Source organism: Oreochromis niloticus, linkage group LG12 (genome assembly GCF_001858045.2).
Source record: "Oreochromis niloticus isolate F11D_XX linkage group LG12, O_niloticus_UMD_NMBU, whole genome shotgun sequence".
Lineage (NCBI taxonomy): Eukaryota > Metazoa > Chordata > Actinopteri > Cichliformes > Cichlidae > Oreochromis > Oreochromis niloticus.
Window position 1 is genome coordinate 16878922 of NC_031977.2, and position 15234 is coordinate 16894155.

Consider the following 15234-nt stretch of genomic DNA (forward strand, 5'->3'; position numbering starts at 1 on the left):
TTTATTAGTATTAGTATTATTTAAATTTTTAAGATGGTAAATTGTGAATGTTTAATTCTGCCTGGTGCTTTCATTATTTGTTATTTTTAATGCTTTTCTTCGCTTAGACATAACCCTGCCTTCGGTGTGTCTTTAGGGGTTTTTTTTAACGTCCTCTAATTTGCATAAAAGTTCAGGTTTCATTTTTGTATGCAAAGTTAATGGCACAAGTCATATAAACTTACTAGTCCAACGTGTTCTTATCATAAAAGGTCATCATGGGAGGTTAAAAATGTCACTTCAAGATATAAATAAAACTATAAAAGTTTTTAGACTGTATTGAAAGGCTGTATGAGAGCAGCGAGACAGACGAGTTGAAAGATGGTGCTTGGACAGGCTGGCAGACAAGGTCAGGCAGAAGCCTCTGTGGACTGATCTTTGTAGACAACATTGTGGTCTGGAGGTGGAGGTATGCTCTGGAGTAAAGAGCAATATCTGTGACAGAATATCTGTGTGTGTGAATGAGAGGGAGATAGGTGTAACAGTGAAGATGCAAGAAGTAGAGGAAGTGAACGTGGATAAGTTTAAATACCTGGAGATGGGGAGACGTGAAGAGTGTTGGGGTGATTTGTGACAAATGAATAGCAGCAAAAATGAAAGAGACCGTTTAAAAGATGGTTGTGAGTTCTGCTGTGATGTAAAGTTTGGAGGTGGTGGCACTGACGTAAAGAGGTTGAGCTGGAAGCAGCAGAGCTGATGTTAAGAACTTCTTTGGGAGTGATTAGAAATGAGTAGATAAGAGAGACGGCTCAGGCTGAGCAGTTTGGAGACAAAGTTAGGGAGACAAGTCTGAGAAGATTTGGAGATGTGGAGGACGTTAAACATAGAGCTGCCAGGCAGGAGGAAAAGAGGAAGACTGCAGATAAGATTCATGCATGCAGTGAAGGAGGAGATACAGAGGGTTGGTGTGATCGAGGAGGATGCCAAGAGTGAAATAGGGTGAGAGTGAGGCAGATGATTCACTGTGGTACCCCTCCAAAAGGGAGCAGCCAAAAAAAAGACTGTATACAGAAGACTCTATACCGACTTCTTTATACATCAATCATTGGCAGCTATTGCAATGATTCACGACCTCGGTTTTGGCCACTAGGAGGCAGCATTACCTCGAGGACACAGTTACTCTAACCACGTGTTTATTTGCATGTATTCATTTGGCACGTATGCACAATGTTGGAAACGGTTTCCATTGTGGTACAATATAATGAAAAAGACTACATGCGCACAATTTTTGATGTGGAGGCCACATTAATACCATATCTTTTACTGGGTTGGCACAACAACTGTTACATTTTTCTATTTATGTATCCTTTTTTTCTCTGTGGCATCATCTTTTATTATTTTTGTTTTTTATATCCTCTTGTTATTTTCTTCTGTGGGCTGAACTGTCATGTAGTGTTATATAACTGCTGGAAACTGTAAGATTATTAGAATTTAATAGATGGTTGTCCTGCTTTAATGTCTCCACATGGCAAAAGGGACAGTAAAGCAGTTGTTCAGCAAAAGACATGCAGAAATAGTAGTTAGTGGATGTAACTTCAGTTTTCTAAGTATGTGCTTCACCCGCTTATGGACTTTACCAGCAATTGTGTAGGGGTCCCCAGACGTCCCATGAGTTTGGAGTGGCCTGTCCACTTTTTGGCTCCAGCACTGTCCATAAACGCACACCCGCCCACTATTGCGTCAAAAATGTGTGTAAATGCTGAACTCCCTCAAAGAGTTTAACCAAAAACGGAACTTTATAGCCTTTGTAAACTATTGCTGTTTAGTTAAGCTTACTGCATACACATAAATTTAAGGCTTATGTTGTCTTACACACATAAATGATGTGTATAGGAGCATCAGTATTAATACTAATCTGAGTTTTAGCACAAGCATAACACAGGAGAGTAACTTGCTAGAGAACATAAGTTTTATTATATATGTTCAAAAGCAGCACAGTCCGCAATCCCTGCTTTTCCAGATTCTAACATCAATCACAGGGAATTGAATATTTGGCAAATACTTTTTCACATTTTCTCACACTTGCTGACCTCTGAACATCAAGCTCAGTCATCCCTTGACCGGCAGGCCCTTCACAATTAGTACTCACAACTTTATTGTTGACACACATCTGGCTATCCCCCCTTCCCCCCAAAATAGATGAACAAAACATACAAGAGTGATACATTCACGTTTTCCTCAACAAAAATCTTAATATTGTCATCATTTTCTCCCAGAAGAATTTATAATAATAAAAAAAAGTTGAGCGTAAAAGAACGCAAGTTTTCTTACGTACATGCAAGTGTAACGCGCACACAACCACGCACACACTGAGTAGCAGGTGAAAGCTGAGGACCAGCGGATGTACAACAGAGATACAGTATATGGACTTATCGCTTGGACGAAGCCGGAGACACACGTGTCCCCTCAAGGAGCTGAAACATTTAACCCAGAAACTTCACTAACATCAGCTTTGATATGTACATAATATTTACATTCATGGTTACATACACAAGCCCACACACACTCTCCCTCTCAGACTCGCTGTCTTTTGCATACACACAAATACAGTACATATAATCCAAATCCCCAAATACACCAACATGTTAGGTAGTATTACTTCTCCAGTACAACAGTGCACATTTTTCCATTCATACTGATGACTCCTTCTGATATTCTTTGCTACTGACATAGGTCAATATTGCTGGGCAAGTTTTTTTTTTTTCTTTCTTTTTTTTTTTTGTAATTTAGATTCTCTATGTCATATATTTTAGTTTAAAAAATGTTTAAATTATATATATGTGCTCAAAAAATATGTTGCACAATAGCAGCAGACTTCACTTTCCAACTTATTTTACAAATTCTGGGAAAATCTGATGTGCACAAGTACAGTACAGTTTTTGTTTTTTTGAGTAGCTGAGAGAGAGCCACCTGCAGCACAGACACAAACCAGGTCTACACTGAAGTTACAGTTGCCACAAATACAGAGAAATGCAGGTTAAAATAAGCTAACACCACAGAAAATACAATACACACGTTAATTATTCAAAACTGAGAGCAACTGAATTGTTATACATCTGGGGGGGCTGCATCAATTTTTTTTCCTGATATCTTTATTTTATTATCTTCATCATGGCATGTATTGAGGTCCAGGTGTTGAAAGACATGATGTACAATAACTCATATCACCTCAAATTGGCTTGAGATGATATGAGCTTTGCTGAAAACAGCCATCAGTAGATGGGTACATTGTGGTCATAAAGGGACGGACATGATCAGCAACAATACTCAGGTAGACTGATCCTCAATTGGTACTACGAAAATTTCATCACACTATTACACCACCAGCAGCAGCCTGACACACTGATGTAATGCAGGATGGATCCATGCTTCCATGTTGTTTATGCCAAATTCGAGACTCATTAGACCAGGCAATTTTCTGATGTCCAATTTTGGTGAGCTCATGTGAATTGTAATCTTAGTTTCCTGTTCTTAGTTGACAAGAGTGACACCACATGCAGTCTTCTGCTGCTATAGTCTCATCTGCTTCATCATCAGCTCAAAGCAGTCGGGCCTTTCTCTTTGACCTCAACATCAACAAAGTATTTTCTCATTTCTTTTTCGGACCATTCTTTGTAAACCCTAGAGAGGATTGTGTGGGGAAAATCCCAGTAGGTTAATCAGTTTTTTTAAAATACTAAGATCAGCCTTTCTGGTACCAACAACCATGTCATGTTCAAAGTCACTTAGATCATCTTTCATCTTCATTCTGATAATCTGTGTGTGCTTGATCAGGCCGTCTTGACTAAAGCTAAATAGGTGTACCTAACCAAGTGGCCAGTGAGATCAAGTCTAATGAGAGGTAAAAGATTAATGTTCCCTAGAAGTTTCAGTTTTGTACAACTGTGAATATAACGACTATAACCAACAAAAATGGGGTTAATTTGGATTAAATTAAGATGCATTTAAAAAACCTTTGTGGGTGGCACCAATCAGCCGTCATAACGAGGTGGGTGTTATCTACATTATTATTTTGCCGTCATGCATGGTAACTAACACCACAGGTCATATCTTGATGATACTATTGGTATAGCAGTGACATTTTTGCAGGAGAGAAGGAAACAAAAGTTTTAGCAAAATAAGTATGTCTAACAAAAAACATGACATTAAGACCAAAAATGAATCGATATCTGTGACATATTTTACACATGTACATAAAATTACTTATTCGTTTTTTAATCTAATCCCTGTTCAGTTTCCGTCTGTTCCTCAAAACCTTTGGACAGCACATGACTATGGGCATCTGCTCCAGTCAAGGAGAGGCACATTAAAAAAGGCCATTCAGTATTTTTGAAAGGAAGCAGCATGACATGTTACTGCCACAAGCAGGATCCAACACAAAGCTAAATCAGAAGGATAGCTCCTCTTAGAGCCTTTTTTTTTTTTTTTTTAAATAATACCACACATAGAGATTTGGACAAAAGGAATAAATCATTATTTTGGCTTTCACAAACACACAGCAGAAAATAAAAATTTCCATGTTCATATTCAACGTGACATACAATTATTGATACAGGAAAAGTGTTTCTATATGGCCTTTTTGATTCTTGATTGGGTAAGTAGTGCAAAGGGCTTGGTCTCTGATGTAAATGGGCTTCTTTGTGAAGGTTGCTGATATAGGAGCAAATATGACACTGATCTAAATACAGCAGATTGATGTTAGATGCAAGCGAGTGAAAATAATTAGATATATGTATCTCATTTTTGCAAATGAGGTACCTGCTGCATGTTTTTCTTTATATTTATTTCTGTATGATGACTGTCTGCACACATGGTCTGTGTACTGATAGTTAGTTAGTTCTGTGGGCAAGCCAGCTGTCATACAGCTGTGTCACGAGTATGAACTGTCTGATCATCTAGTCCCTGCGTTGTCACACAGCAGGTTGGCTGTGCTCATTACAGCTTGTTTTTGCACTTTTCTATCCATCTGGATTGGCTTAATAAGACTGTATCAATATTAAAAGCCTTCAGATTTTAACCATGCAGTTTTACCACATAAGGCTATGACTGCAGCTGGAAGGTGCAACCTCGACAAACCAAACTCCAACAAGAACTCTGTAGATAAATGATTCACAAAATGGTTGAACTTATCACCTCACAAGGTTTGCATCAGACACATTGTGAAAAGGTGTGTTTGCGGTTTTGCTTTACCATTTATACATCAGCAAGTTTTGAGATGTGTGTTAAGATATGTATAAAAAACCAAGCCAGCTGCACTCCTTCCTCAAAATGCACACCGGGCTTTCTCTAGGACTCTCACATCCAGATTTTAGCCCAGGTGAGCACTGCTACACTAGTGTTACATGAGGACATTCGCCCGAGTGTCAGGCAGCCGTAGTCCAACCAGGCCTCCCCCAACAAGCACTGATGACGCCATGAGGATAGGAATGGCCTTGGTAATGCCAACAAGAGAACCAAAAATCAGGTTCCCTAGAACTGCTGCCAGCTTACACAGAGCATTACAGAACCCAAAGCCTGTTCCCCTGGGAGAGAAAATCAAAAAACAAAAACAGAAACATGTTACTCTCATAAATTGGATCTATTAGGCCCTATTTTATACACAAGTGTATACAACAATAGTTATCTATAAGAAAAGAACATGTTTGTCCTGTTACCTCCTGACAGTAGGGAAGGACTCAGTGGTGACAACATCCAGGGAGTTCCAGGCAGAGATGCTCAGGCCGTTATAAAGGCACAACATGAAAATCATCATGGATTCACTGGTGCCGAACCACAGGAAAAAACAGCTGATGCCTGATAGGATCATGGAGCCACCTGAGGACATACACACATATTCAAAAGAAGAGTAAAAGTGGACACATCCATAGTGTTACCAAAGGGCCAGGTCTTACTTTCCTACCTAACATAGAGAGACGCCCAATTTTATCCATAAGGAGAGCAGACACGATGTTGCCAGGAAGAACAGCCAGAGTCCCCAGGAAGTTGATGAAGTAAACCCAGTAGGCGCTGTAGTCATCATCAAAAGTCATCTGGCACCCTGTCTTGTTGTGGGTGAATGTGCTGTTGATCACCTCTGTGCCATCAATTAATTTAGATTCATCGATATCTGCCCAGAGAAGCAAAAAAACCAAAAACTTTCCCATGTTAAGATTATAGATGGTGTATTAGAAATGACAAAACATACCAGTTTACCTGTGTAGTCATGCCTCACCTGTGTTAAAGAAGAACGTGTCAATGAAGGTACAGTTCCTGAAGAAGGAGCCCACTGATGTCACATCATCAAAGTAGCAGTTACGAAAGGTGGAGTCAATGAAGGTGACAGACTTCAGCTTCATATTGACAAAGCTGAAGTAACAGAAATATGTTAACTTTAAAGGTACAATCAGTCATTTTTTAAAGTTATTTAATAGAAAACAAGAATATTGTACTTGTGTGTAATTAAGTGTTCCAACAAATGGATGGGTTCTTATAAATGTTACAATTAAAAATTGTAAATTAGAAATACATGTGAACGGCGCTGACAGCTGACAAAGAGTAAGTTATGCAACAATATCTGGTTATAAGCTAACGTTATGCCAGCTAATGTTGGGCTCGAATCTCCTAAAAATGATACTTTCTATCAGATAAACGGCGAGTAAACTCTCAAACAGGATGTAATCAAACTAAGTGTTTGAGTCCAGCAATGTTGAATCCATTTCAAAGAACGTTTCACTGACCCCAAACCTAACAGCAGCTATCACTGACTAACAGCAGCAGGGGCAAAGCCAGCTGTTTTTGAACTCTTTCTGACTAAAATGTTTGTCCTACAGCAGCTACCGTAGCTATAATTTAGCACTTGAACTAGGAGGAGTAAGTAAAGGAGTAAAGCAGAATTCAGTTGACTGCAATCTGCTGATGTCTAGTGGTGATATTTTATGCACTATCACTTTAATTGCAGCATGTAACATTTTGTCAGTTATGCATAACAAATTTGCCTCTTATTATTATTATTATTATTATTATTATTATTATTATTATTAGGAAGCTGAATTGTCTTACTGGTCGTTAATGAAGAGAATATTTTTGTGTATTTGGTTCTCCAGGGTGAAGTTGAAGGTGATGCCTTCGATGCGTTCATTGTTATGGATCTTCACTTTAGAGGCATACTCATCAGCCTGCAGGTGTTTGATGACATCAGGGAACCAGACTGACAGGCCATAATATCTGCAATCAGAAGGACATGTTGATAGTTGGATCTAAAAAATCAGCTGATCAGTTCATCAACCAGAGGTTGTTCATGTTAGAGTGAGACCTGACAAAACAATAAATAGATAGACAGACACATTTTTCCTTCCCACTGTCGCCAAAGTGCTTGCTCATAGGGGGTCATATGATATGATTGTTGGGGTTTTCTCTGTATTTATTATTGTGCGATCTATTGTACAATATAAAGCGCCTTGAGGTGACTTTTGTTGTGATTTGGCGCTATATAAATAAAATTGAATTGAATTGAATTAGAAATCCAGAAGATACTTGTGCTTTAAAAAAATCAACTGGCTGCCTCCTGTCTTGTCTCCTCCACACATGCACGCAGGTCCACCTCTGTATCCACAGAGACACCAATGAAACTGTATTGATCCGCGGGGCAGAGAAACAGTGATTGATTTTGAGACTATGTAACTTCTACACAGCAGCGCTCAAGATGACAGAATTGCAATGCGCTAACAAAACAGACTGCCACTATTATCTGACCACAGAAACTTGTCTGATTTTTCTATGACAAAACTAACAAATCTCACCCGAATGACAGCGTGAACCACACTATGGCCAGTCGCAACATGTTTTCTCGCATTGGGTAGTTGAAACACTTCATAAGGTTCAGATAGATCTAAAAAGAGACAAGAGCTCTATTAGAATAGGCATCAGGATTTGGTACAGTGGAATAATAAGGAAAACAAATATAATTAAAGGTACTTTTTGTAATGGTTTAGTATACACAACTTAACTGAAATCTTCTCCACCAGGGGGCAGTGTGCTACCAGAGGGTGCTGAGATGTTCTCTGATATGTGCTGCTGCTTTTGATTTGCTTTTTTATAAATAAGGTTGTGTTATCGGCGACTTGCCTGGTTAAAGAAAAGTCCCACTGAATTGTTGCACCGTTTTGTGGTTTCAATTGGTATGACATAAACTGTAGCCCCGCCCTACTTGATTTGATATTTTTTAACTCAAATCTTAACCTTTTTGACTCCTTGTCAAAAGTGTCTATGTATTCACACTCAAACAACAGTTTTAATTTATTGAGGAAGGTTTAAGGTGGCTTTATAGTTTACACATTTGCTTAGCAGCTGAAAGTAGCATTAGTGAATTTAGGAAGGTTTAAGTTATTTATAAAAGCAGTAATTTACAATAAGTGCCTTTAAAAATTAACTATAATCAAATAAAAAGACAAATATTTACCCCACGAACTTCAGCCTTTATCCTGAAGAAAGCCTTGGAAACTGGGTTGCCAGATTCTGATTCCATTTCAACAAATTCATCCAGCTGCCGTGGAGTTTTGATCCTGTTTACCTGGAATATCGGAAAACAGTATAACAGTAACATGTGTATTACTTTACAATAAGTTGACATTGAATTACTGACATTGTTGTGCAATATCATAGCCTTTCATTTATTTCTAGAATAAAATTACACCTACACAGCAATAAAAATCAAATCAGGTTCTGAACAGCAGTATGTTCAAGTGACAGTGCAGCAATAGGTCAGCAGATTTCATCAAATTCACTACTCTGCCTGCTTGAGAAGATTCCCACCTCTCTTAAAAGAGGCTGTGATCGAGTCTCTTGTGCTCTTGTGAGGAAAGCCATAATGGTGAAGAGGGTCGGAGATGATCCTCGTTCTATTTCCATGTGGAACTCTCTATTTGTAAATTTGGGAGAACTTGTACGTTGCATGAATGGAAGGGAGAGCTGACGGGAATGTTTGGGCGTTGCCTGAACAGATGACATGGGAAACTGACACATTTTTGGACCTTAAGTACATGCATTGGATTCATTCTGTTTGGTTTTTGCATTCTGCTTTTGTTTATCTTTAAAAATTTAATCAACAGAATTATGAAAAAAAATCAAACCAGTATAAAAAGGGTGAATATAAACGGTGTGTTCAATAGCATAGGATCAATTCAGGAAACATGTTGACTAAGCGGCTTTCCCAAAGTGGAGCTCATGCTGCAAATAAGCCTGAATGACACAAAACAGCTTTCAGAACCATCATAATTCAGATGTGATCCTGCACGGTGAAAGCGTTAAAATCTGTCCCAGCGGTGGCAGAATATAAGCCTCTTTACTTCCTTAAGCGTCAGGAAACCCAGCACTGCAGAAACAAACACTCACAGTGAAGACTTTCTCAGGTTGCCCACGCGCTCTCATGTTGGTGTCGTGGATCTGTTTAAGGATCATCCAGGCTTCATCATGCTTCCCCACCTGTCAAGCAAGGAAAGTAAGGAAGAGAGACGACAAGATAAACTCATGGGATCAGCAGCAGCAGGCTGCTCAGGTGCATAAATACAAGCCTTTGATTTCTCCAAGATAGGGCAAAATGATGACAGTCACGACAATGGTGACTCATTTCACTTCAAAGGATAATTATGCTGGAGCGGCAAACCTACTGTCACAGATCTCTGAGCTTCTATTTTCCACATACACAGGCCTCCAACAGCACTGAATGACTCACACTGTTTTTGTCTGATTAAACATCTGCTGGGAAATGTCCAAGTAATCTCAATTTGTCTGAAAGATGCTGAATGTAAAACTGATGACAGTTGAGGACAACACAGCACCATGACAAGGCATTCTCTGGGATACAAACTGATGCAGCACATTCAGGAGGCGCAGACTAAAATAGGTTTAGTCTGCTAAAGATCAGAAGGTTTCGTTACCTCGAGGTAAAACCTGGGACTTTCAGGCATAAAGGTAAGTGCCACCACAGCGCACACACAGGGTAGGGCGCAGACGACGACAAACACCCTCCAACTGTGAAACTGGTATGCTGAACCCATGCTGAAGCTCCAACCTGCAAAAAGTAGCACACGTAAAGTGACTGATAGCTCATTACAAGATAAAACAGAAAGTGAATCAACAGCATTCAGATATTAAGCTATGCACATGCCTGGTGAGGTAAATAAAGCAAACCTAACATAGTTTAGAAAATCTATAATGATCATGACATCATGACATCAATCATGATTATGCAGCAACCAAATCTGTTTAGAAAATTGCATGTGACTAATGCAGAAAGTGAAAAACACAGCATAACAGAGTTTTAGGGTTGAATTGTAAGAAAATAAGCTACAATAGTAGCAAACATAAAACATTAATCATTGGACTTTTCAGTCCTTATTAACATGATAGAATCACACAGACGCTACAGATTTACCAGCTGCACCTCGAAGATGTGAATCGCCTATTCTATCATATCTCAAAGGTTCTCTATTGGAATGAGATCTGGTGAGTCTGGACCTGATTTGAGTACAGTGAACTCATCGTTATGTTCATTATTGAGCTGGAAGCAGCCATTAGAAGATGGGTACATTATGGTCATAAAGGGACAGTACCAAAGTAGGCTTATTAGGGTTTCTGCCATGTGCTTCACTGATTAGATATTTGTGTTAAACAGGAGTTAAACAGGTGTACCTAATAAAGTACATTTTTTTTACTATAACAATGGAAAGAGCACCACAAAAGCAGATTTTTCTGGTTTAAATTCGTGAAAGAGTAACTAACAGTTCACAGATGAATTGTTAAGTAATCCTCAGCTTACAGCAGGTGGCTCTTTAGGTAAGTCTGGACTCATAGGGGCATAATAAAAGAAAATGCAACTGCTTTCATGGTAGCATAGAATCAATAGCTAAATAACACAGATGGCATTCAACATTTATTTAACTCTAGATGATATAGCATAGGTACTTCTATTGCATATTCTTAACCAGATGAGACTAAGTGAATTAAAAGGCTGATTGTGAGTGCTGCGTGCGAGTCTTACACTGCAAACACAAAAGGGCTACAAATAAAAGACAGCGTTTAAATGGGAGCTCTTGACAGCCGCAGGAGAGTGATGTATAAAACTTAGAGATGAATGGCTCTGCAGAGGAAGCCTGAGAGTGCACAGGGACAGGTTAATTGAATGTGTACGAATACAACTGAGCTTTTTCTGCTAAGTTAAATCTTGTTGCACCTGATCTCAGCCCACAGGCACTCTTCCAGACTCATTAATCATTTCTAACATTCACGCATACAGACACACAGAAAGAGGGGAGAAGCACACATATATTCACGCATGCAATAATCTGAGTATATGGAGAAAACGACACAGAAATAAACATGAATAATCATGTGCAGATTACAGCGACACCACATAATGCCATGTCATACCCACCCACACATAAACACATATGAAATTAAACATTATGCATTTTCCTTTTTCCTTTCTATTGCCAGCCATGCCCTTGCCTGCATAAAAAATATCTCCAGCATGTTTGACAGATGATCCTGTGTGCTTGAGATCATGAGGCCTTCCTTTCCATCTCCAAGCCTTTCATCTCTCCTTGTCTTTCCTAATAAAGTTTCATGTGGCCTTTCTGATTTTGAGTGCCCTCCAGTGGTTTTCTTCTTGAGGTCAATCATCAGTATTTACATTGAAGAAGTTGAGTCTGGCTCTACTTACTTAAGAGTTTCTTTTTAAGATATGTTTTTGGACATTTTAGTCTTTATTGCTGGATAGAACAGTGAAGGGGAATGAATGCAGGAAATGGTCCAGGACACAATCAAACCCAGGTCCCTATACTGGCCTTATAGGCACATATAGGTCATCTACACTCCAGCACCTGCTTTGAAGCATTCTTGTCTTAGCTGATTTGTGAAGGAAGGTTTATTTGCACTCAAAAAAATATTCTCTCACCCATTTTAGTGGGCTTTTGTGGGGGTTTTCTTGCCCTAATGATGGCGTCTATGGACTTCATATTATGAGTTTCAGTGATTTCATTTCTAATGGTTTAATGATGGAATAGAGCACTTCTGACCAAGACACTATCATCAGTCAACCTAGTTACTTATGTACCTGTAAAAATGTACACACCAGTTTTTTGTAATTCATTAACAGTTAACACCATGACTTGCTAGAAAAAAAAAACACTTGACATTTTTTCATTTACACAGTTCAAATTCAGGAGTCAAGTGAGACAGGCAGTTATGGTAAACAAGCAAAAACAACCAAAACATGACACATAGGGAAACTGTTTAACAAAACAAAACAGGAAGCAAATACAGCAGAGTTTCAAATTAAATTGTATTTTTTGGATGAGTTTTGTGTCTTCAGTTTTTTTGCTTGTGCTGCATAAACTGAAGTTTACTTTTTGGCACAGCAGGATTCTGATGGAAATACCTGAAGTATATAAAGAGAAATGAAAAGACCAGCCATCACAAATGTTTAATGTACTGTATATGCACACTTTTGTTTGTGTTCTTAATGATTTAGTCTTTTTTTCTGCAATGTTATTGGGCAGGAAGCACAGAAAGGGATCGTTGCATCAGTTGTGACCTCCCACGTCTCTCCGTGGATCGTGCCTCATGGAGATACTGCTCCTAACGGAATAGCACCATTATCCATCAACAGGCGTAGGAGGGGAGTTGAAGGGTGGGGAGGGGGTTAATGCTAATGGTTATGCCAGAAAACGACTGCTTGGGATTAATCTCACAGCATATTAAAATTCATCATTGATAGCTGTGCATATGAACCACTTAAACAACAGTTTTTAAAGGGTGTGGGAAACGATCATAAGTGGTGCTAATACGTCCCAAAAGAGACAAGAAAGAGGAAATGTCTTGTTATGAGTGACTAAAACGTAAATAAAGGTAGAAACTAATTACTTTGTCTTTGTATGATAATCTAAATTGCTAATGTATTAATTATCTAATGTAAAGAACACAGACAATGACTTTTTTGTGACGCAACACGGATTACCAGTGAGTCTATAATGGTTTCCATTGGGCGTTAGGAGTAAACCACTTTCTCAGAGTCCCTTTGTTTATTTCCTTGCCTTTCGGTGTGTGTACACGTTTAAACATCTTTGTGAGGACAGAAAATTGGCATGCCACTATAATTGTGGGGACCAACAGTCACTTATGGAGACAAAATGCCCATGCCCACGAGTTTGAAGGCATTTTTGAGGCTCAAAATGTGGTTTTAGTGTCAGTGTTACAATTAGGTTATGGTTAGGTTTAGGCTGAGGGTTAGGGTTAGGCATTCATTTTTGATGGTTAAGGTTAGCGGCTAGGGAAAGCATTATGTCAATGACATGTCTTCACTAAGATATGAAAACGAGTGTGTGTGTGTGTGCGTGTGTGTGTAGGTGTGTGTGTGTGTGTGTTTGAGTCTAGAGTAAAATGTAGTGAGAAAGAGAAATAAAGAGAGGAGCAATGAGAGAAAGGGTTGTTCGGCAGTGATTGCCTTTTCTACAGAAATGTAGCATGACTTCCTGCCCCGCAGGGTTAGTGTTTCACCGATGCCACTGAAAATCTCATTACAGGGATTATGTACATAATTGACTAAGTCTATGGATGACTGAGTCAGCCATCCCAGGCCTACTGTAGACGGTCAGACAGACACATACAGAGAGACGGATAATATATAATAGATGCTGGCTCATAGAAAATATGGTGTGGAGTCCACTCTTGATGTTTAAGATTTAATCTATAGGTCTGAGCGTTGCCTAATGAGGTTACTCAAGTGGTGATCTTGCTTAACAACTAAACTCATCCAGCTTTCCTGTCAGTGGATTTTTGCCAAGTAGACCTCCTTGTGGCTCTCCAGCTGCAAGTCTGCCAGGGGGCTTTTGGGAGACATTAATGAGTCAGCAAGTGGTAAAGACAGATAACAGCTCTAATGGCACATTAAACACCAGTGTTAAGGAACTTGTATCATAACCCATAAGTCATGCAGCTTTGTTTTACCGCAAGGCAAAAAGGTATGTCTGCAGGAGTTTTTTGTTTTTTTTCTTAAACGTCATTGTGGGATTGGTCGAAGGCACTGCAGCACTTTAGGGAAACTGTTAAAGAAAAACATTCGTGAGCTTTGGAGTAAGCATGCAAGACACGTAGTTCCCTCTCAGATAGAGAGGCGCAGTGGTAGTGAGTCTCAAAGAGAATAAAAGCAAAGTATCTGTTCAATATGATATCCACAGATCTGACAGCCAGGTTCTCTAATGAAGCCTCGTTCTGGTTTCAGAAGTCCTTTACCAGTGTGTTTCTGTACATCCATGTGAGTGGATCCACAGCATTTGTGCATGTGTGCGTGCCCCTGTTTAAGCATCACGTAAGCAAACTGGGAAGTCCCTTATCAGAAACACCATGAAAACACCTCTTTGTGTGCCTGTGTTCACTCAAACGACCTCTCCCAGTGTCAGATGTTATTGCATTCAATTTCACTTGAAGAGGACCTGTATGCATCTGCAGCCGTAGTAAAACATCATCCATGCAACTTGCAGCAACACACACACACACGCACACGCTCTCTCTCTGACGTCACAGGCTGGCTAAAGCATGGTCTGGCCATAAATCACCTCTAGATGTAGCTTTGTCCTATTAGAGCAAGGAGAAAAACCTAATTATGCTTGATCAAGAAGAACACTCTGCGGAGACAGAGGGTGGAGAGAGAGGCGAGGTAATAAAAGGAAGGACAGAGTTAGAGAGATGGGGAGAGTACAAAACAGGAGGTGAGGGAAGGCAGTAAAAGGAAGGGGACAGCAAGTTTTTAAAAAAAAAGAAAGCAAGGAAGAAATGAAAAGGATCCGGCGAGAGGAAGAAAGCCAATTCTCTTTGTGCTGTTTTTTCTCATGATGAGTGCAGTCGATAGACAGTTTTGTCATAAATCACATTTTTCTCCCCCCTGCCTTCCACCCTCACCCATGCTTGCTCTATGGTATCTGTGCATACATTAATCTTTTGACCTCAGCCTCTCCCAGCCTGCAGCCACTCAGAGCTATTAAGTGATTAATTCCCATGGCAGGGAAAACTGGCACCTTAACCCATGGTCATGTGGAGACGGTACAGTTTAGTAGCTCTATTCAGGAGCTCAGCATAAAGTCACATTGTAAGCATCCTAAGAGCACCGCTTAACTTAATTGTGTTAAGGGTATAACCATATATAGCTTGTTATTGGGCTAT

At 39.5% G+C, this 15234-nt stretch overlaps 1 protein-coding gene across 2 annotated transcripts in view; it reads right to left on the bottom strand.

Moving 5' to 3' along the window:
* Window positions 1–1926: 1926 nt before the first annotated feature.
* The window catches only part of sv2ca (synaptic vesicle glycoprotein 2Ca), a 28792-nt gene continuing 15484 nt past the window's right edge, over window positions 1927–15234 (bottom strand). The window contains exons 4-12 of one of the 2 annotated variants that reach the window (XM_019365634.2): window positions 9954–10087; window positions 9409–9498; window positions 8477–8587; window positions 7818–7906; window positions 7078–7242; window positions 6251–6384; window positions 5939–6145; window positions 5694–5853; window positions 1927–5561 (exon numbers count right to left, since the gene is read on the bottom strand). In XM_019365634.2, coding sequence (XP_019221179.1) covers window positions 5378–5561; window positions 5694–5853; window positions 5939–6145; window positions 6251–6384; window positions 7078–7242; window positions 7818–7906; window positions 8477–8587; window positions 9409–9498; window positions 9954–10087 — 1274 coding nt within the window. In that variant the 3' untranslated portion in view covers window positions 1927–5377. The remainder of the gene's footprint in view (window positions 5562–5693; window positions 5854–5938; window positions 6146–6250; window positions 6385–7077; window positions 7243–7817; window positions 7907–8476; window positions 8588–9408; window positions 9499–9953; window positions 10088–15234) is intronic. The other variant, XM_003459843.5, reaches the window with a different exon arrangement.